The sequence below is a fragment of the Engraulis encrasicolus genome, chromosome 18 (genome assembly GCF_034702125.1).
Source record: "Engraulis encrasicolus isolate BLACKSEA-1 chromosome 18, IST_EnEncr_1.0, whole genome shotgun sequence".
Taxonomy (NCBI): domain Eukaryota; kingdom Metazoa; phylum Chordata; class Actinopteri; order Clupeiformes; family Engraulidae; genus Engraulis; species Engraulis encrasicolus.
The window spans coordinates 50125204-50148769 of record NC_085874.1 but is presented as its reverse complement, the minus strand read 5'-3'; the positions used below and the strand labels follow the sequence as shown (position 1 = coordinate 50148769).

Sequence of the window (23566 nt, the reverse complement as noted above, 5' to 3'; positions counted from 1 at the left end):
AGAAGCACAAAATCCCGCCCAATTCTATTGACGTCTATGGCAAAAAGTGGGTGGGTTTTTCTGCTAAATGTCATTTTTACCCGCACACGGCCATCCTAAGCAGCCCAATTGGGCGGGAAACAAAATCTGGCAACACTGGCTTTGGGCACTGCCTCCTCTTGAAACTCAGACTGTTAGCAAAGGTGTTTTACCGCCATCTACAGGATAAAATGTGCACATTACCTTGTCACCAATTGATGTTCATTCAAAAAGCGTGGTTACCACCACAGATCATAGTACGTACAGTAGATGGGGCAGGGATAAAATTGAACCATTTGTACCAATAAAGGTAACAGGGGTAGTCAAGGCCACATCTAGAGTTCTATATCTATGGCTCATCTCTACAGCGTGGTGTCTCCGATGGTGCCATGCTAAGAGAGCTCATACGCAGTTAGTTCAGGTCTATGGTACTACAGGGTCCATTTCAGTAGCTTCAGCCTCAGACAGGCCGGCATACCAGCCACGACAGCTCAGGATAGTTCCAAAGGAGCAAAAAGGAAAGGACTATAGATTGACTACACTCGCCTCCAAAAGAGTTGTCGCCTATCCATCTGTTTGGAATAACAGCTAATAACCTGACTTTCAATTAATCACTTGGCTTCAGACGTCACTCATATGAAAGCTACAACCCTCCCGAATGAAAATGTATGTACAAAAATAAATTTCATGCACCAAAGACAGATTGACCCTTTATTGAACACAGACAGGGCAGATTTTCACAAGACAAAAGTTTTGTCGCCTATGGAACATAATGTGAAAATGAGCAGATAAGTCACTTCAAAACACTTCAAATACGCAGATTGGGTGTCATACTTAATCACTGAATCACTCTCACCTCTCCAGAAAATCGACTTTGGCCTTAGGTGTATGTTTAGGGTCATTGTAATCATGGAAAGCAACACAATGCAAATCAATGGAGTTCAATGAGAGATGGTGACATATTCACTATTCGTAGAGCAATACATGTTTAACTTCATGATTTAATCAATGACAAAAGCCCTCAAACACCTGCGGCATGCATGCAGCTCCTCATAAGAGCTGTATCTGTACCATGTTTCACTTTATGCACCATTTCTCTTTTTTCATATTCTTCATCTCCAACACCATATAGTTCTGATGCTATCAGTTCTAAAATGGTTGATCTTGGGATCTTGATTTCAGAGTATGAGTCCCATTAGCCTTCATTTTTGTCAGAATTAGGCCTGACATACTCTTGGCTGGCTTTTTTGAGACAGGACAGTGGGAGAGACTTCTTTGGTGTTAAAGGTGAAGAATTTGGAAAAAATACATGGTGCCTAAAGTCAAACATGGGAGGGATACAGCTCTTATGTGGAGCTGCATGCATGCTGCTGGTGTGTGAGGGCTTTTATCATTGATTACATCATGAAGTAAAAAATGTATTGCTCTACGAATAGCAAATATGTCACCATCTCTCATTGAACTCCATTGATTTTCATTGTGTTGCTTTCCATGATCACAATGACCCTAAACATACACCTAAGGCCAAAGTTGATTTTCTGGAGAGGTGTGAGTGAACCAGTGATTAAGTATGACACCCGATCTGCGTATTTGAAGTGTTTTGAAGTGACTTATCTGCTCATTTTCACATTATGCTCGATAGGCGACAAAACTTTTGTCTTGTCAAAATCTGCCCTGTCTGTGTTCATTAAAGGGTCAATCTTTCTTTGGTGCATGAAATTTATTTTTGTACATACATTTTCATTCGAGAGGGTTGTAGCTTTCATATGAGTGACTTCTGAAGCCAAGTGATTAATTGAAAGTCAGGTTATTAGCTGTTATTCCAAACAGATGGGTAGGTGACAACTCTTTTGGAGGCGAGTGTATAGTAGGTTCCAGTGGAAAAAACCACAAATACCACCAAAAACTGGATGAGTTATTAGAAGAGAGTGTTATCCCTAAAAAGCCGAACAACTTCATGGGCCTTTTTTCACATGACATCAGACACCATCGATTCAATGCAATCGAAGCAGGTGGAAGTAGCAACGAACGTAGCATCCTGTGGCATAGACATACAGCAACTTCCTGTGGGTGCATGCCAATGTTTTCTATGCTAGTCGTTTATACTTGCGCAACTTCAAAACAGAACTTGTTCGACGTCATTGCGAAATCCTTATCAAAGCATACACATAGGCTACAGTACTTGTTCCTTTTTTCCCTCTGCTCAGGCCTATTATTGTGTGAGTAAGTGCTTATGTTGGCTGTGTGTAGTGTGTAGTGTTGGAGCGTGCATGTATGAGTGGATGTGTGGGTATGTTGAGAATAGACCCATGTGTTTATGACAGTATTTGTGTATGAATGTACATTGTACTTGACGTCCCTATGTTGTCCTTGTGCAGAGGTGATTCTAGGGTCAGGTGGGCCCCAAGTGAAAATGCAAAAGAGTGAACATTTGAACCAAAATCACCACTACTATAGTACAGTATGGGCTGTTATTCACTATCTAGGGGCTTGGGGGCCCCAAGCAGCTGCCTGCCTTGCCTGGTGGCAAGATGCGCCTCTGTCCTTGTGTACTCTATTGTTCCTTGTTTCCCTCTCTGCTCATATCAGGCCTACTGGTCCTCCATGTTGATCTGCAGCTGCCAGGTTGTCTCCATTAGAGAGAGGCCATCAGATGATCCATAGCTGTCCTGAGATGGCTGCCTCACCATCACCGTGGAGAAGATCGGCCTATCACTGGACGCGCCTCCTCTGGCTCCTCCCTCCTCCTCCTCCTCCTCTTCCTTCTCCCGCTGCTCGGCCTCCAGCCTCTCCACCACCTCACTCCTGACCCCTAGTGGTGGCATTTGGCCGAGCCCCGGGATGTGCAGCACCCCAGTGCTGGGGTTCCAGTCTATCACGGTCGGTAGGTCATCGGAGATGCTGCCGTCATCAGAGACGCTGCGGCGTGACGTCTGCCACGGCAGGACGCTACTCTGGAACCTGTACGGGTCACTTCCTGGGACAGGCTCAGTCACAGGAAGCTCTGATTGGACAAGATGATCAAAGACCCGCCCCCTCGTTTGCTCTGGGGGTTGGCGCACAAGAACGCCATAGTCTGGAGGCATGTCCTCGTCGCTCTCCAAGGCCTCGATGTCCAAGGGGACACGATCCTCCCGGGGAGCTCCAGAGGACTGCCACGACTGGGAGTTGTACGCCGGTGGTGCTTCTTCAGGAGCCCTCTGGGAGGCGTAAGAGGGCAGATGGGAAACAGCGCCTCCGCTGGGAGGCTCCGGCACTGCAGGAAGGAGCTTCTCTAGCAGGCTCGTTGAGATGTTAATGACATCAATGTTCACTTTAGGTTCCTCTATGGCTGGTATAGTCTAGAAGGAAAAGCAAAAGTGTGAGTTTAATCAGGCACAAGCATTATGAGTGAATGAGTCGTGTTTCTAAATCCCTCCGAGTTCTCACCTACACTGTAAGACATGTCGAGTTGGTTAAACTTACAAAATGAAGAGTCTACCAGCTGTTAACAGCTAAAAGTGGTTTATTCTTATTGTATTTGGTTTATTGGATTCAGCTATCTCCTGCTCTGTCCATTTTCTTTTAGTTATTTTTACAGAACCTCCGTCAATGAAGTTATGTTTTCGGTCGCCTTGGTCTGTCTGTCTGTTTGTTTGTTTGTTTGTCTGTCAGCAGGATAACTCAAAAAGTTATAAACGGATTTTGATTACATATTGTGGAGTTGTTGAAAATCACAACAGGAACAAGTGATTCAATTTTGGTGGTGATCCAGACGACGATCCGGGTCCAGGATTTTTTAAAAAAAAGATTCTTCACCATTGCGGGATAGGGTGAATTATCAATTATTTTTCTTAAATTATGAATTTAATGTATCTAGTTATTTATTATAGAGTGAATGTGAGCCTGTACATTACATACTACCACATACTACATTTTGTCCCTTTTGTATGCTGGTGTTCTCTCATGGTCCTCTTATGTGTTGTATGGTGCTGTAAGTTCATTGAACACCGCACACAGGACACTGTTCTCTTTTTCTCTTTATTTTTTAAGCGAAAACGCGTTTCGCCTAGTGCGTCTTCAGGTTCGCCATGAGAAAGAGCAAACCTGAAGACGCACTAGGCGAAACGCGTTGTTCGCTTCAAAAAATAAAGAGAAAAAAAGAACAGTATCCAGTGTGCGGTGTTTGACTAACTTTTGAAATTGATCAAGTTTTCCTGCCTTACACCTGCACCTGGACTAGGGATGCAAACGATTAATTGATTAATCGACTTTAATCGATCAATGTGTTAATCGATTAAAAAGCATTAATCGCAATTAATCGACAATTCAACCTACAAGAGACCCAGGTGAAATGGGCATGTGAAGAGTGTGTGTGAACAGGGGTGTGAAAAGTGGGAATATTTAAAACGCCTTTGGATTAAAGAATTGAAATAGAACTAATTTGAATGTGGTATTTTATCTCAATTTTTTTTTAGATTTAGTAGGTTTTTTTTCGAGAAACATTGAGATTTCGGGGGGAAAACGCCGCTTATCAATTAATCGTAAGTCGATCGATAAGGCTATCAACAAATGATTAATGGATTAATCGATAATTTGCATCCCTAACCTGGACAACTCAAAAGTTGTGCACAAGGACTTCTATGTACTACTCTTATTTACCTCAGGGTTTGAGGGACGACTCAACACACCAGACAATTTTGGCATGTTACCGAATACGTAGTGGTAGACGAGGCAGCCCGCTACTATCAGGACAAACAGGGATATAGCAGAAGGCAGAAGACCTCCGAGGATCACCAACAACATGTGGGCCTTAAAAGGATCTAAAAGAGAGAGAGAGGCAAGGGGGAGAGAGGGAGGAGGAGAGAGAGAGAGAGAGAGAGAGAGAGAGAGAGAGAGGGGGGAGAGAGAGAGGGAGGGAGGAAGGAGGAGAGAGAGAGGGGGAGAGAGAGAGAGGAGAGGGAGAGAGAGAGGGGGAGAGAGGGGGGAGAGAGGGAGAGAGAGAGAGGGAGAGAGAGGGGGGAGAGAGAGAGAGGGGGGAGAGCGAGGGGGAGGGGGGGAGAGAGAGGGAGAGAGAGAGGGAGAGAGAGAGAGGGAGAGAGAGGGAGAGAGAGGGAGAGAGAGGTTGGAGAGAGAGAGGGGGGGGGAGAGGGGAGAGAGAGAGAGGGAACAAATAAGACAGGCAAAAATGTCACGTCAGGTCACAGACTTGTGGACAATTACAAAGTAAAAGATATTCATCGCTTTGTTTATGTCTGCTATTCCCCAAATATAGACGTCTCCCCAAACGCTAGGATTAATAGTTTACTACAGTTTTCCCATTTAGGGGAAGTTCTACTCAGACTGTTCTTCTACAGAAACAATGTACGATGAAGACGATGATACACTGGCAAGTATCTAGACTAGTGTTTCTCAACGGGGGCTGTACAGCCCCCCCAGGGGGCGTTGGGTGGGGGGGGGTTGAGAAGGATACAGCTGAGAGGGGGCGGTGGTTAGTTGTCATTGGGGCGCATTAGTCTATTTTGTTTTTTAATACGAATGGGGGCATTGGCTAGCCTGGTCCTGACCATCCCATAATACTACCATTTCATTTCGTATTTATGGTCTGGCATTTGTTTGCTCTGAAGCGATTGTAGGAAGCAGGAAGTTTGCACTCAGTTATGGTTTGAAATTATTGGACACCTCTCACCCAATCGCTGGCAGTTACTCAACAACAACATAGCGCAGACCAATGGCTCTGGCGCAGATGTGTACGTCATTGTCACCAGCGTCCTCCCCCTTTCCTCCCCACGTGGGGGGCGTATTCGATTATTGGCTGTTTTCTGGGGGGGCGTTGCGATCAAAATTCTACTGCTCCAGGCACTCCACAGAGAAGCACGGCCAGACTACAGTGGTGGAGCCAATCCTTTGGCGGAAGTACGTAGGATGGCTCGCGAGGCTAGGCGTTGGCAGGCTTATGATGAGGTCAATGGGGACGTTGTTGGGAGGCTTACATGTGGTCAAGGGGGCATTTCTTCAAAAAAGGTTGAGAACCACTGATCTAGACAATGCTGATGGGAAAGGTTAATAGCAGATGCTGTTCATACTCTTTACTGTTCACATTAGCTAATAACCTTTTTATTAGGACGGAGGACTTTGATCGGCTGATATTGGTCATTATGGCATCAGACAATTAGGGGCCAACCATGTTGTTGCTTGGCAACATTGATGACAGAAGATAGTACTGTGTCCTCAATAATAAAGCTACAAGTACCGGTAGTCACGTGACAGCCATCCATCTTTCCTTTCTTCTGTCTTTCATTCCTTCTGTCTTTCCTTCCTTTCTTCCTCTACTCCTACAACCAGTGCGAGGTCTCTCCATTGACTGTTTTTTTTCCTCAATCCAAGGTGGTTATTCTCTATCCAACTTGCTTTATTATCCAGTTACAAGGTGGGCGCCATAACTATTTTTCAATTTCCGGTTGCTAGTGCTAAATCATTCCGAAAAGGTCAGAAGAACCTAACCGGAAATTTGTCATGTATGATAGAGTATGATAACGCTGAGCTGGGCAGGGCAGGATTAAGGTGAATAAACTCACCAAAGATTCTCAAAATGGTAACTAAGACAAGGCATACTACGAGTCACCAATACAACAACATGGGATCAGACCTGGGGGCGAATTACAGAAAACTTCCTATCTTAAGTCAAAAGTTAAGATAAGACAAGTGGAGATAAGATTTTTTCCATTTTGGTATTACAGAAGCAAATCCTATCTCAATTTAGGATTCTTATCTTATCTTTGTAAATCCTATCTTATCTCGAGTTAGGACTCCTAAGTAAGCGATCGAGACATCTAGGATCGACTTTTTATGTCTGTTACCTTAGCAACTGATGATGCGTTGTGTCTCGTGAAGTGTCGTTTGTTTTGACAAAGTAGGCTAACAACTAATACTAGCACTAGCGAAAGAAAAAAATAAGGTAGATATGGATAATCCGAAAAGAAGAGCATTAAATTTTAATCACGACGAGGTGGAAGCCTTGGTAACTTTGGTAGAGGAGTCGAAGGACATTTTATTCGGCAAGTTCAGTGCCACACTTACGAAAGAAATGAAAGACAAAGAGTGGCAAAGAATTGCCAACACCGTCACGGCCGTGGCGGGCATATATAGAGATGTAGACTCGGTGAAAAAGAAAATCACCACGCTCACCAGCCAGATAAAAATGAAGGCGGCGATGGCCAATAAAGAGCAACGCAAGACAGGAGGGGGAACGTCGTCTGCTCCTGTGCTGACACCAGCGGAGACGAGGGTGCTCGGCCTCGTAAAACCGGTCAGCTATGAAGGTATGTATAAGAACTCTGCAATGGTGTCTGACAAGCCTACTAGCCCACAAGCATGGCTTCACAACAACAAAATAATATAAAGAAGCACATGACTGTGCTGGCAGTCAAAATTACACAACAGGGTAGACCACTCTGTTATAGCATAAGATGGCTTACCGAAATCACGCCGATCACAACTTTTATCCAATGTGCAGCTACACGGTCATGTTTTGCCACGCTGTCCTGTTAACATCGCAACATTTCATGCTCGCCGTATGTGTTGAGTCGTTAATGCGTAGTGCATTACATTGACTTTAGAATAACGCTTATGCATGAGAGCAATAATAACGGGATCTTATGCTGTATCTGAGAGTAGTGCTAGCTCTCTTGTCCTTGCTACCGAACCCATACAGTAGCCTAATGCCAGGCTCCCCCTAGTGCAGGGGGTGAACATAACAACACTAAATATTTAAGAGTAGGCCTAACCTACCCCGATTTGACTGCTGCAACAATAGCCATAGGCCTATCCTTTGAGATGATGCATTATTTAGGTCTGCTTGTTTGTCCTTGTCCATCACAGGCGTACACGGAGGCAGTGAGGTGGGGTTGCCGGATCCAAATGTGGACTTGGAAACCATTGAGCTGGATTTTGGCAACACTGAAGTGGTCCTTCAGCTGGAAGTCCAACCATCACCAAGTAAGTATGCCTAACAAGATCTTCACAAGTAGATTAAAAATGTACTTATTTTTTTAAGCCGTCAACCTACATGACTTATGTTCTGCTTTTTTTCCCCACAGAAAAAAAGAAACGGCAGCAATCGGACACTCAAGCCTTAATAGAGATAGAGAGGGAGAAGTTGGAGCTGTACCGTCAGCATTTAGAGTTACAGAAGGAACGACTGGCTCTGGAAAGAGAAAAATTTGAATGGGAGAGGAGAAAATTCTCAAAAGAAATTGAAAATGAAATTGAAATGTAAATAATAAATAAGTTCACATGCATTAATTTTACCAATATGGAATGTGTTTTTATTTACTTTTTTAAGTTCTTATTTTATTTTCAAATGATTTATGGCCTTGTAAAAAAGTCTCTTATGAGCTGAGCCCTTACAGTCAGCCCATTGGCATGAGCCTCCTCCACCTCTTCTGGGTGCTCTTGTTGAATAATGTCTACTTCAGGATCTGGTACGTTTGCCAGCCTACAGATGTTGTGCAGTACAGCTGTGGCCTTAATGAATAGGACCACCTTCTCAGGCGTGTATTGTAGGTAGCCTCCACTCACATCATGACACCTCCATCTGGTATTGGACACATTTATAATGGTCATGGGTGAGACATACATTCTTATTAAGTTATATGACACTTATATGAGACAGTATTATCTACAAGGTCAGATTTTATCTACACGGTGTAACATTTAGGCTCGCCTGCTTTTCCAAACAGCAAACAGCCGCTCTATTCTCGCCCTACATTTTTTATGGGCCCGATTGTATCTAATAACAAACAAAGCAACAGCAAAATCAAAGTGGTGTCTCCAGGCAGCAGTCACTGCAATATAAATATTTAGACTGCATTACACATAGGCCTAGGCCTACCGCATGTCTGCGTCAGTCTGCTCATCCACCACAGGGGTCATGAGATAGGCCTTCAGTGGATAACCAGAGTCCCCAAGCAGCCACCCACTTACATTCCTCTCCTCCAGATAAGTGTTCAGGTCGCTGCAGTAGTAAAGAAGAACTAATTAGTGGCTATATAGCTAGATACAGTAGATATAAGGCATAATTAAAGTTAGTGTAATGTAATGTAAAAAACAAGAAAAGTATGCCACCTTGTATTTGAAGACAAATGCGTCGTGAGCAGAACCAGGCCACCTTGCTACTAGATGCCTTATCATCATATTGTGATCCCCTACAGCCTGCACATTGATGGCATGGTAAGGTTTTCTACACACATACGCCCCCTCGTCGACAGCGGGGGCTTTTATCGGAAACAATGATCCATCCACCAAACCCAAAACGCCCGGCATATTAGACTGCCGGTAAAAGGCCTCTTTTATAACATTCACCTCCTGCCCAGTAGGGAAACGTATGTAGTGCACGGCCAGTCCGCCAATTGCTGTTGCCACCTCCTCCAGGTTTTTTGATACGGCAGGCTGAGAAACTTTCGCCAGGTCAGCGACCTCACTTTGGAAGTCGCCTTTGGCAAAAAACCGCAGAGCATTGGTTAGTTGCAAAATTACCGGTAAGGCTCCGTGTCGCCGCGTAGGTCTCTCCAACTTTGGGCGGAGGTGCTCGGCTAATTGTATTATTACATGCCGGGGCAAACGATATCTGCTAATTAATACGCGGTCATCAAATCGCAATACATCGCCGGGGTCCACCATTGCCCTTTCTACATAAAGGTTTCGGTACTCCCTCCGACGCTGTTGTGCCAACAAAATTGCTGCCATTTTCCCCCGATAGATAGCCTAACTGAAAATATCTGACAAAGCACACTTAGGACAGCAACGGGGTTATCCTAAAGTTAGGACAGTTTATTTAAGATTTTTCGAAGATAGGATGCTTCTGTAATACACTTTTCTTAACTTGAGATAGGACGCGTAAGCCAACTTAGGAAACGCTGTTCTGTAATGCGCTTTTCCTAAATACGGTCCTAAAGTGCCGTTGCCGCGGTAACCAGACAGATAAGATAAGATTCTCAATTTAGGAAGTTTCTGTAATCCGCCCCCTGGGGCCTATACTACAAAGCTGGTTTAGGAGAAGTTAAGGTTAAGTTAAGAGGTAAATCATCTAATACAAGAGCCTGGAGTCCTCATTTTCTTCAGAAAAGCTCTTGTATTAGATTTTCCTCTAACTTATCCTGAACCAGCTTTGTAGTATAGGCCCCTGGTCACCTAAATGGGTGTGTTTGGCTTCCCCATTGAACTCCATTCATTCTGAATGCCCGCTAGTCTCCCAAGGGGGCATGGCTGCCATATGATGGCAGCTTACAGCTTTGATTGATTTTGATTGATAACTGATTGATATTGATGGAAACTCCTTATGAACTGTCTCTTCCTTATACAGTGCATAGGTTCAAAATGTTTGTTTTCTCCTGACTGCACGAAACTAACTGTGCACAACTCAACCTCTGATTGTTGGAAACCGGCTGTCGGCCATAACATTTGCTCACGTGATTGACTGCCAGTGTCTTGCCCCTCCTCACAGGATTGTGTTTACAAACAAAGAGAACCCATGTATACATGTAAATGGTCTCGGGTCTCACCTGGGGGAGTGGTCTGGCAGTGCCGTGGGCTGGGGCGGGAGGCCAGAGGGATGCTTTGGGAGTGGGTCTCCGCAGAGATGCAGTACAGCCGATCATATTCCAGCGAGCCCACCCGGTACGACTTGTTCTTTGTAATGATCTCCCTCTGGGAGAAGAGAAGAAAAGAAAAGAAAAGAAAAGAGCATAAACGTTCCTGTGAGTGAGCTCAATGCACACTGTGTTGAACATTGTGTTTACTTGAACTGTTGAACTGCTACTTTCACATGTCTGTGAGTATATTGGCTGAATCATTTTTACCTGAACAGTTTTACAATGACGTGAAACAGTACGAAAACAAACAGTTCCAACAACAGACCAACATGATTTTCATCACATATCAATCTGTTTGCAACAGATATCTGTCTGGTAGCCCCTTAATGCGCGCCGTACCTCCAGTGGCACGCTGTAATAGTCATTGAAATGTAACTACCATAGCACTACAATACTATGACACAACACAGGCCCTTTGGTAATGCACCACGACTTGGTCATTACCATACTGGTAACAACAAATGTATAAAGCCGCGTCTTAAGGGGTTAATCTACCTGTCGTCCTACTGTATGTGTTTGTTCACTGTCACTGGCACTGGATATGTCAGCTGTAACCAGAGTTGTATAAAGTAGAAGTAGAATTACTCTTACAGATGTAATAACAACACCGGAGTATAATATTACAAAGTTGAAACCATGGAATGGCATACCACTGGTGTTGTAATTACATTGTTAAGAGTACTTCTACTTCGACATGACTTGAAAGAACTCTGGCTGTAACTACTGAATATGACACACACACACACACACACACACACACACACACACACACACACACACACACACACACACACACACACACACACACACACACACACACACACACACACACACACACACACACACACACACACACACACAAACTCCCATGGCCACAGTGGCCCAGCGCTGGCCACGCAGCTCCACTGTCAAAACATATTTGTAATCTAAACTTAACTCAATCAAGTCATCTTGTTGCTATGTCAAGTTGAGTTCATGTATATTTCAAATTAATTTCATGTATCACGTTTTACGAAGAGGCTTCCAGTGGAGGCTGATGAACGGTAAGTGTTATTACTTTGCCATGATGGGCAATGAGCTCACTTGACGTGACAACAGTAATTCAGTGGCAAAAAGTCAATAGTCACGGTACAGGGTTGGACTAGTCATCTGGCATACCGGGCATTTCCTGGTGGGCCCTTCACCCTCGTGGCCACCCTTTTTTTTAACCTTGAATGTTCGGGCAGTGAAAGTTCTATAGAATTCTGGGCGTCATTCAATACAATACGGAATTGTAGAATCTTGCATTGTTATAGAACGCATTCTTTTTATAGAATGCTCAAAAACCCACACTAACATTTCTGAAAATAGGGGCCCACGAGGGTGAGTCAGTTCTGCGCCGCTAATTATGAGAGGCCCCTTTATGCCAAAAGTGCCCGGGCCCTATTTCTCCCCCAGGGTAGCCCTGTCAAGATAGAATGGGTTACAGTAAAAGGATAAGCATTGAGTGCAGTGCACTAGTGAAGGAGGTGCCAGCATGTGGTTGTCTAAGTATGAAGTGCAATATACGTGTTACAGGAACACATTTTATGACGCCTATGAGAGCCAGTTTATGTGCACTTTGAAGTGGACTTCAACTCTAGGCTCCCAGACTAGACATCGCCGGTACTTTCCAATGTGAGCTCATCATGTGCGTTACCAACTTGTATCCATTTATTCAGCTGCTTCATGAGTGAATAACTCGCAGGCTTTTTGAATAACTGACCTCTGGTGAAGTCGAGGGAATCTGGTTAACGTGTTAGATTTACCATGTCTGATCACGCACAGGCAGGCATGCAATATTTTCCTTTACCATTTCCCTGGTGGTGTTTTCATGAACAAAACTGTGGTATAATATTAAAAAGCAGTACTGTCACTTGTTTTCTTTGGGGTCGGTTAACCAGTAATGATAGGCTACTGATATCACTGAAAGAACTCGTTAAGCAAGACTGAGCAACAATTGTACTTTAAACCACAACTTCTCCCTACCATAATAAATCCACACAGAGAGTAGACACACAACCACACACACACACACACACACACACACACACACACACACACACACACACACACACACACACACACACACACACACACTATTCACATTACCATTTGTCCGGTGGTGTTGTAGACAAATATTTTGTAGTCGAGCTCACTGTAGACGCGACTCAATGAGCGCTCGTTCTTCATGTATTTCGTCCTCCAGCGCATCGGGCCCCTCAGTTTAATGTCGAGTGCATTCCCATCCACGCGGACAGTCACCTGGGGTGGGCCAAGGACCGCTGGGTGAAAAGACAGAAAGAATAGAATAGAATAGAATAGAATAGAATAGAATAGAATAGAATAGAATAGAATAGAATAGAATAGAATAGAATAGAATAGAATAGAATAGAAAATAATAGAATGGGATAGAATTGAATTGAATAGAATTGAATTGGATAGAACAGAATAGAATAGAATAGAGTAGAATAGAATAGAATAGAATAGAAAAAAGAAAACCTTTATTGTAATTATACGTGTGTGCCTCCCTTCACAACATATATGAACAGTATAAGAGAACAGTATGAGTTTATAAATAATGTACTAATACAACTCTTTATGTTCCTTATCAAAAATCCTTGCATCCTTGTGAATGAAAGCATCTGAATGTGCAATGTAATGTCATGTAAAATGTCCCATTTTGGCTTCTTTATTTGGCCTGCAATGCTGGTTGCTTACTGTCTGTGCGGGGATCAAACTGTGTAGTGTTCACCCAAGTGGAGACGAGTCCACGGCTGGTGTCCACGGCTCTGACCCTGGCATAGTACTGCTCGTTCAGGTTGTGGGTCTCATCGGACAGGTCACAGGAGGTCCGCCGCAGCGCAGTGCAGTGTTCCACCACGCTCCATCTCACCTCGCCCCGGGCCAACGGATCCTCATCGCCATAACTGAGGAGGGAGAACCAGACTTAACCCACTGACGCCTAAGGCACCTGCAAAAAAGGGTGCTGAATGCCTGGGCCCTTTTTTAAGAAAAGCTGCCCTCAGCCTATAAAAACCTAAATATCTCAGCCTCTGAAGCACATAAAAACATGCAATAAGAAGGCATTTAAATGCTAGGACCCTCATCTTTCATTAGAATGTGTTCATTCATCTCAAACAAACAAAGATTTTTAATGAAGTTATCTCAAATCTCATGAACCTGAATGTTGCGTAATGCAGCTCCAGGCGCCAGGGCCACTGTTGCGCAACGCAACATCAGGCATCAATAGGTTAAGGGTGCACTGTGTTATATTTTAGTAGTTTATTTCCAGAGTTCATGCTGCCAATTCACAAATGTTAGGTTTTTTTTTTTTTTTTACAAATACTGACCACCACCACCATCAAATTCTAAGTATTCATTATGACTGTGAAAATTGCACTTTTTATTAATGAAAAGGGGGATCTTCTCCATGTCTACCATTTTGAATTTCCCAAAATATATATTTTTTAGCTGCAAAACTTACTGTACTTTGGTTTGTTTACATTTTTTAAATATCTTAAAGGGACACTGTGTGAGATTTTTAGTTGTTTATTTCCAGAATTCATGCTACCCATTCAATAATGTTACCTTTTTCATGAATACTTATCACCACCATCAAAATCTAAGTATTCATTATGACTGGAAAAAAATACATTTTTCATACATGAAAAGGGGGATCTTCTCCATGGTCCGCCATTTTGAATTTCCAGAAATAGCCATTTTTAGCTGCAAAAATGACTGTATATGGGCCATACTACAAAATATTGATTTATTACTTAGTAAACTTTCATGAAAAGATCAAATCTGGCAATAGACAACACATTTTCAATGAGCAGCATAGTTGCAGTACCTTTTTTGACCATTTCCTGCACAGTGTCCCTTTAACTTTTTTTTAAAAAAAAAATATATTTTAGGGTCTTTTATGCCTTTATTTGACAGGACAGTCGAAGATGGTGACAGGAAGCGAATGGGACAGAGAGACAGGGGAGGATCGGCTGGACTCGAACCGGGGTCCCCTTGGGTGGGCATGCAAGCCCAAATGTGGGGGGCTTAGTGCGCTGCGCCCCAGCGCCCCCCAAAATATCTTAACTTACTACAAACATAATTCCAAAACGTATGGAACATCAGCAGACAGGAGTAACAGCAGTTATAACACAGCAGTTGGAGTATGTTATCACAGGGGTTTTTTTAACATCTGAATTTGCAGCACCTAAAACTCATAGCATGAACGGGTTCGCCAATTCACTTGAAAGGTGTTCCTTGAAAAAGAATTGGGGTGACAAAGTGGTCTTTGGACTAAAAATGTCTGAGGAACAACAATGCCTTATATAAACCCTGAAGTTGAAAAAATGTTTGGATGAAAGGTGAAATACTTTCCGGTTTCCAAAAACCAGTTTAACTCTGAACAAGGCATATTACGTTCATGGTGATTTCATTGTGTTCATTGTGTTGTATCCAGTTCACATCTAGTCTGAGGAGATTATGTTATACTACTGTCGCTTGTTTTCAGGACTGGACTGGGCGAAAAAATCAGACCTGGCATTTTCAGCCAAGACGGTCCGCAAGGCATAGCGAGCGACAATGAAGCCTACACCAACAACATTTTTAGCCATCTATTGCGAGCTATTTTGACCACAACAGCCAAAATGAATATTCAAATCTGACTTGAAGAGGTCAGTTGTAGTGGCATAAGGACTGAGACCAAAGCGTTGAGGTGAAGACCAGGCCAAAATCATGAACAGTCCACCGGGCAAATGCCCTGTATGCCTTTTGGCCAATCCAACCGTGCTTGTTTCCTTTGGGGTCTGGCAATAAGTAAAGAACACCGAACCATCTCTCAAAGAGCTGGTCAAGCAAGACTGAGCAACAATGTACACTCACTAACCACAACTTCCCTACCACCCAAACACACACACACACACAGTACACAAACACACACACAGACACACACATAGTACACAAATACACACACACACACATACACACACACACACAGACACACACATAGTACACAAATCCACACAAACACACGCACGCACACACACACACACACACATACACACACACATAGTACACAAATCCACACAAACACACACACGCACGCACGCACGCACGCGCACACACACACGCACGCACGCACGCACGCGCACACACACACACACACACACACACACACACACACACACACACACACACACACACACACACACACACACACACACACACACACACACACACACACGTGCGTCCTGAATAAAGGCCCTGTTGTAGGCTGACGCCGCAGGGTGAGCTGCAAACACCAGTTCCTGGTGTAGTGTTGGGTGTGCATGGGAACGGTCAAATGTGCAAGCCAAGTGTGTTTGGAGTTGCCTGGTTAACACCAGACCTAATCACAAGTGAGATTACAGTTTTTGCCTACTGCTTGCACACAATTTGCAAAATTTCGCTCATAGAGTCAAAACTCTACACACAAGCCAATTACTCTCAACACTTGAAGATAAACCCTTCACATATATGCCAGCATGAAACTCTGCGATCAAAACCTTAACATTGCCATAAAAACTCAACAATCTTTTGTCAAAGCCTCATTTTCATGTCAAAAGACACACATTAGCACCAAATGAGAAAACAAATTAGATCAATGTGAAAACAGTTGTCTACTTTATACAAAACACAGCGGTCTTTCTTTTTGTGACAGTCTATTCAGACTCACAGAATGTACATATTCACAAGACCCCAAAATTCAATACTGTACATTACATAACTGCACCTTACAGTACAGGACATTACAGTTTTTCTGGATTGCTTACACACAGTTTTCGTAATCAGTTCTCGAATTCTCAAAACTCTACACACAAATCTCCAAACCTCACACACAATGGGCAAAACTCCTCACTACCTCTGAAAAATGCACGTGTCTTGTCATGTCTTGTCTGAAAACAATGTACTCTCTTCTAAAAAGGTAATTTTGTTCTCAAATGACACACACAAGCAGTCATTTTAATACACTCTTATGTGAACCATTGAACACTAATATGCACAAGGTAAAACTCTATACTCAACTTGACACACAGTAGACACTTATTTTCTTCAGTGTTCTACTTACTAAAGAGGGTATTTTCTGTAATACAGTTTTTCTCGATTGCCTACACACAATTTTCGGAATCGGTCCTCGAATTCTCAAAACTCTACACACAAATCTCCAAACCTCACACACAACGGGCCAAACTCTTCACTACCTCTGAAAAATGCACGTCTTGTCTCAAAACAATGTACTCTCTTCTAAAAACCTCATTTTGTCGTCAAATGACACACACAGACAGTCACTACAATACACATTTGCAGACCCATTAAAACACTGTTGGGCACAGGGTAAAACTAATTTCTCCCATTAACTTGGGCTTTTTTTCTGGATTGCATGGATACTGTGACATAAGTTGGAAAAACTTCATTCCCACAACACACAAACAGAAACAGAAAGATTTAAAACAACACAAAAACAACACAAAGATAAACCCCACTGCCTATTTGGCAGTAAAAAAAACCTATTACATTACTGTACAGCCTATTGCTATGAAAAAAACACACACACACACACACACATCTACTGTGCTTCGTCCTGCCTTCTATTGTGGTCTGGCCACAGGACCTCATCCACATCACATGCAATAGTTTCCCTGGCCAGGCAACGAGGGAAATACCATCTTGCATGGCGCATCCACCCAGAGAAGGCATCAACAGCAATATCGCCACATGCCTCCTCCATTGAGTACACAGATGTGTGGCAAAAAAAATATATTTTACATATTTTTCTGACATTTAAAAAAAAAAAAATGTATTGTAAAATATTGGGTAACCACATGAAAGTGATCTCTTGTATAACAGATTTTGGAGTTCAAAAACGGAAAACAAAAATGTGTTTTCACACTGCATCCACTCATGTTTTCATCAATATCACATGCAATGTGTGTCCTTATGGGGTGATGATTTCAGATTGTAAACCGGTATGAAGAGAGTTTGCCCATGTGATGAGGAAGTGAACATAGTATGGCAGTTGATTGTAGTGTTGTGAATGACAGTGTGTTCCATGAGAAACCCAGTGTTTTTCTTTATGAAAATTGAGTGTAATCCAGAGAATTGTGTGTAATGGTGTGAAAAGAGTGTGTTTTAAAACTGGAATTTGAGTGTTAAGTAGGAATTGTGTTTAGTGTTCAGTGACATTGGTTAGGGGAGTTGGGAAATGGGTGAGATGTTCCGAGAATTGTGTGTGAAGTACCAGAACTTGTGTGGAGGCAATCAAGAAAACTGTAGTATTGTATTGTTTTTAGACTCGGAGTTGTGTATATTTTACATATTTGTCTGACATTTAAAAAAATGCACTAATTTATTGTAAAATATTGGGTAACCACATGAAAGGGATCTCTTGTAACATATTTTGGAGTTCAAAAACTAAACAAATGTGTTTTCTCACTGCATCCACTCATGTTTTCATCAATATCACATGCAATGTGTTTCCTTATGGGGTGATGATTTCAGATTGTAAACCGGTATGAAAAGAGTTTGCCCATGTGATGAGGAAGTGAACATAGCATGGCAGTTGATTTTAGTATTTTGAATGACAGTGTGTTCAGTGCGACAACCAGGGATTTTCTTCATGAAAATTGGGTGTAATCCAGATAATTGTGTGTAGTGGTTTGAAAAGAGTGTGTTTTAAAACTGAAATGTGAGTGTAAAGAAGGAATTGTGCTTAGTGTTCAGTGACATTGGTTAGGGGAGTTGGGAAATGGGTGAGATGTTCCGAGAATTGTGTGTGAAGTACCAGAAATTGTGTGGAAGCAATCAAGAAAAACTGTTAACTGAAGCAAAATGTAAACAGTAGCCCTACATCACTCTCAACACAACAGTGTGTAGGTGAGCTTATGGACCATTTGTTTGTGTGGGTATATTCACAAATTTTCAAACATCTAAATATGATACGAGACACAATATGCAGCTGACATCTACATGACGTCATCAAAATTATATCATGTTCAGTCAGGTTGCTCAAGTGCTTGCTTGGTTGTGTTCTGAAAATGACACTATTACGTGTATTTCTACAAACTATCATGTTCATACCTAACATGTGATGATGAAGACAAAAGGCTACTCCTGTCATCAGGCTAGGTTTTACTAGGTTTTGGAGTCAGTCAATGCCATACTCCATATTTTACTCTTTAGTACCGTTGTGCTATTTGTTGTTTTATTTGAGTGTAGGAAAGTCTGAATTTAGCAAAGAAGCAATCAAATTAAAACAAATAAATGCAAAATAAAATAAGTGCAATGCAACTTTGTAACTGGCAGAATAGTGGTTAATTTTGAAAGCATGTTTTATTGCCGGTGCCTAAATCTTGTCATACATCCAGTGTGTTTTGTTTTTTAACTGATGTGTTTTCCCAATGATATGATGAGTGTTCATTTTTTAATGGAGTGTCTTATGAAGGAAAAAGTGTGCAGTGACATGAGCAAGTGTGTTGCATAAAGCAAAATGTCTGTTGCTGAATTGCTACTACAGTGTTAAGCAGAACTTTTGTTTAAGGTACAGACACACTGTGTTTAAGTTAAGTTACCAACAACTTAACAATATGCTATTTTGGTCTAAGCATCAGCCTATAGTGTTCAAGCAGTAGGCAAATACTGTAATGATTGTCTTTCAGATCATAATGATTGTGTAGAACTAAAGGCAGTATGGGAGTTCCCAGGCTATGTTTGGAGAGGGCTTAGCCTGCATGTGTAGTGGATGCCAACAGGGCCGGATTAAGATAGCCTGGGGCCCCTAGGCTACAGGTTGCTGTGGGATTTCATGACAAATTTACATAGACAGTGAGATAGGAATTAAGGACAACATGTCTACCAACTGTACTCAACACCACAGGTGATTTTTTTCAATATTGCGTCTTGTCACAATTCTGGATTTTTTTCACCTTTGGCCAGTCAGGGGGCTCCTGGCAGGTGGGGGCCCCTAGGCTGCAGCCATATCTAGAACTGTGCGTCAATCCAGCCCTTGATGCCAACTAGCAGAGATCGGCGGTAGGATGTTAATAAACCTCCCTCCCGACGCCTCAGAAGCGGATCTGACAGCCTAGAGACTTTCAGCACAGTCAGGGCCATACTAACACACTAGATATGGCTGCAGCCTACATCATTACTAGAGGCCCCATTTCACATTTAAAAATGCTTCTGTTGTGTCGAGTACAGTTTTAAAGGGACACTGTGCAGGAAATGGTCAAAAAAGGTACTGCAACTATGCTGCTCATTGAAACTGGGCTGCCTATTGCCAAATTTGATCTTTACATGAAAGTTTACTAAGTAATAAACAAATATTTGTAGTATGGTCCATTTCCATGGTCATTCTTGCAGCTAAAAATGGCATTTTTGGAAATTCAAAATGGCGGACCATGGAGAAGATCCCCCTTTTCATGTATGAAAAGTGCAATTTTTCCAGTCATATTGAATACTTAGAATTTGATGGTGGTGGTAAGTATTCATGAAAAAGGTAACATTAGTGAATGGGCAGCATGAATTCTGGAAATAAACAACTAAAAATCTCACACAGTGTCCCTTTAAACCTTGCTAATACTCCTCTCCACAGCTGGCAAACATGTTATTCTTGATTCCTATCTTGCAATTATGACAACGTCTTTGCAATTTTGTTGCAAAATTTGCTTTCCAGGGTGGCTCACAGCAACCGGTAGCCTAGGGGCCCCTTGCCCTCTTAATCCGTCCCTGAGCTCAGTGGTATTGTATTTGTGCTCCAATCCCGAGCTGTTGCTGTGACTGGGAGGTCGTGGCTTCGAGCCCTCAGTGGCCGACTAGCATGGGCGAGCAGGGCTCGGGTTGTAGGGGGGATGAGGGGGGATGCCATCCCTCCCAACAATGAAAATGGTCTAAAATCATCCCCCTCAAAGAAAATGGTCAAAAACTGGCCTCTCTTCTTCACGCATATTGTGTTAAAATTGCACGTTTAACAACTACATTTTCAAAATGTTCTTTGTTTCACTTACATGGCGTACTCCACCGAGTACTGGGTCCCCTCTCCCTCTCCCTGTCCCTCTGCGCCGGGACTCCACTCCACAACATTGTGCAGGTTTGTGGAGTTGAACCATACCCGACCAGGTGGCGCTATGCTGCTGATGGACCCTGCATGGTGACAAAGAAAATCAATATTTAGTATGAAGAATGACTTTCATTTAGTGAACTGTAAAATCCCAAAACTTGGAGATGGGGGGTGCTGTGGTGCAGCGCGCTAAGCACTTGCTCTTGCATGCCTATGGTGTTTAAGCATGTTCAGATGGTGTTTAAGCGTGTTGGCTTACTATGTGAGACGCGAGTCACAAAAACAGACCGATGCTGTATGTGTTGGGCTGAACTGACTGATGTGATATGAAAATGAGCATCCCTAAGTCTCTAATCTAGGCTATATCTATATGTCTCATTAAGTTCTGATCACTAGCATTAGAACCACCAAGTAGGCTACACAATGTTGTTACCAACTTAAATCTTTGATCTATATCCCTTCAGTGGGGCTGTTAGCCTATTTATTTATTTATTTTAAATCAGATTTGTATTGTTGTTTCCACACAGTCATATCAACAGGAAATGTTTTGACATGCATGCAGGTGCCTCACGTGAGCAGTTGAAGCATTCCAACCACATGCACCACATTAAAAATCTCTGTTTCCTGCTTCACTGGAGAGAGATGATACAAATAAATGTCAAGGCAGAGCCTATGCAGAAATGTCAGGTGTTCAGTTCTGACTCAAGTCTGACAACATCTTGGATGGGACTAAATCATTCAGAGAGTAGCTTACTTAAGTGCATGGCATTTTTTTGCCATTTCTACAGTCCATGCATAGAGGATCATGCAAAGTTTAAGCGTGGAGTTAAGATTAATTCGATTCAAGTTGTGCTGTGCGGTTTCAAAATACGCACGAGAGACACGAGAGATTGCTAGATCCAGGGGTATCAGTAACTTAAAATAAGAAGTAGGCTACTCTCTTACTGATGTAGGCATACTGTAATTACAACGCAAGTGATCTTACTTTAGGCCTACACACCAATTATTGCACTGCCCCGAGGTAATTTTACTTTGGGCTATTTGGAGCAGTTTGTTAGGCTATGTAGGCTATGAGACTAGTGCGAGGTCCTCACAATTGCTCTGAGTCATGTCATGTGTAAATAATTAACAAACACAGCGAGACTGAAACGGAAAACACATTCAGTGCAAGAGCTGACCAGTTTACACAAAACAAAAAGTCAACGAATTGTTGGCAGTTTTCGCCTCATATATTACAAACAACCACAACCACCATCCACAAACTATTTTTGTACTGATGAGTAATTACATAAGCAATTCAGCCTACCTGTAGCATGTACCACCAGAATCACAAGCGCAGCCAAATGGTTGTTTACCATTTTCGACCTGTCACATTGTGGGAAACAAAATGTTTTCCATAGTGAACCGAATTAATAGATTTCTTTAACGCCCTCATTCCCTTCTCGTCGCGGACAGGTGTATGAGCGCAGCGCACAGCCTAGCTATCTGGTTTCTACAGGTGTCAACAGTCGCAAGTCTTGCCTAGTTCTAGAGATGGTGGGCGGAGTTCTTGCTCTTGTGTTGCAAATGTTTTGTGCGAAGACAGAGAGATAGGAGAAAGTGGTAGGCCTACGTTTCAGATTTAGGCATTTGTATTAGTAGCCCTTTAAGACATAGACTGATAACCTGAGTGGTCGAAAGAGCAGGCATAGGCTTATGGATTGTGTGCTTTAAACTCAGAATTTTAAAAACACAATTTAGACCTATATCTCAATGGTGTGAAAGGCAATCCAAGCACATGTTTTCTCTCAGATAATTAGGCCTATTACCAATCCTCATTTTTACAATAAATCGTACAAATTAATGCATCATGTATGGAGGACCAGTAGACCTACAAATAGGCACATGGCTTTTGGGGATATTGGCAACAATGACATTGACCTACCGGTCTGTTCCCATTCTGAGGAGGCGCACATTCCTTCCGTGCACATTCTCATCATGCTTTCTTATCCAAACAAGAAACAGAAACAAAACAGAAAGAGTTTGAATATGAATAGGCCATAAACTATGCTGCTATATAAACTATGCTGTTGAATGAGGATCGAGCGTTTTAATCTGCAAACAACCCTACAGCCTAAATCAGGGGTGGGGAATCTTTTTCATTCGTGGGGCCATTTCAAATTCCTACAAGGGTCATAAAAGTCCTCCCAGGGCCATACTATGAACACAAATCAGGATTTCCCCATGCAATTTAGGCCTATATTGAAGGTAGACACGTTTAAAACAGTTCCCACCTTCTCTAGGTCCCAAATATAGTCTAACTAATTTGCATCGGAGATGTAATTTCTAAGATTCCTTTACAAAATATGTCATATTTCATGTGAAGTTGCATAACATTAAAATGATATCGGGGGCCGGATAAAACGGCCTCAAGGGCCGCAAACGGCCCTCGAGACATAGGTTCCCCACCCCTGCGGCCCTCGAGACATAGGTTCCCCACCCCTGCGGCCCTCGAGACATAGGTTCCCCACCCCTGGCCCTCGAGACATAGGTTCCCCACCTCTGGCCCTCGAGACATAGGTTCCCCACCTCTGGCCCTCGAGACATAGGTTCCCCACCTCTGGCCCTCGAGACATAGGTTCCCCACCTCTGGCCCTCGAGACATAGGTTCCCCACCTCTGGCCCTCAAGACATAGGTTCCCCACCTCTGGCCCTCGAGACATAGGTTCCCCACCTCTGGCCCTCGAGACATAGGTTCCCCACCCCTGCAGCCCTCGAGACATAGGTTCCCCAACCCTGACCCTCGAGACAGGTTCCCCACCCC

General features: G+C 42.9%; 2 protein-coding genes across 2 annotated transcripts; one reads left to right on the top strand and one right to left on the bottom strand.

Annotated features, from left to right (window-relative positions):
- Nucleotides 1-1887: 1887 nt before the first annotated feature.
- On the bottom strand, nt 1888-22251 carry il20ra (interleukin 20 receptor, alpha). Its single transcript, XM_063223744.1, has 7 exons — nt 22070-22251; nt 20711-20846; nt 13389-13597; nt 12780-12952; nt 10560-10704; nt 4660-4820; nt 1888-3359 (listed from the first exon to the last, which is right to left on the bottom strand). The coding sequence occupies exons 1-7, from the start codon at nt 22119-22121 to the stop codon at nt 2610-2612; spliced, it is 1626 nt and encodes a 541-aa protein (XP_063079814.1). The 5' UTR covers nt 22122-22251; the 3' UTR covers nt 1888-2609.
- Nucleotides 6902-8306, top strand: LOC134469466 (myb/SANT-like DNA-binding domain-containing protein 4). The gene is made up of 3 exons (XM_063223745.1): nt 6902-7319; nt 7879-7995; nt 8097-8306. The coding sequence occupies exons 1-3, from the start codon at nt 6962-6964 to the stop codon at nt 8273-8275; spliced, it is 654 nt and encodes a 217-aa protein (XP_063079815.1). The 5' UTR covers nt 6902-6961; the 3' UTR covers nt 8276-8306.
- Nucleotides 22252-23566: the final 1315 nt, after the last annotated feature.

Bases quoted from the DNA above. Each gene is read 5' to 3' on its own strand.
- LOC134469466 (XM_063223745.1), top strand. From the start codon at position 6,962: ATGGATAATCCGAAAAGAAGAGCATTAAATTTTAATCACGACGAGGTG. The intron at 7,320-7,878 runs GTATGTATAAGA...TGTCCATCACAG, and splicing joins AAAACCGGTCAGCTATGAAG to GCGTACACGGAGGCAGTGAG. The intron at 7,996-8,096 runs GTAAGTATGCCT...TTTTCCCCACAG, and splicing joins GGAAGTCCAACCATCACCAA to AAAAAAAGAAACGGCAGCAA.
- il20ra (XM_063223744.1), bottom strand. From the start codon at position 22,121: ATGGTAAACAACCATTTGGCTGCGCTTGTGATTCTGGTGGTACATGCT. The intron at 12,953-13,388 runs GTAAGCAACCAG...CTTTTCACCCAG, and splicing joins GTTTGATCCCCGCACAGACA to CGGTCCTTGGCCCACCCCAG. The intron at 3,360-4,659 runs GTAAATAAGAGT...TTTTCCTTCTAG, and splicing joins GTCGTCCCTCAAACCCTGAG to ACTATACCAGCCATAGAGGA.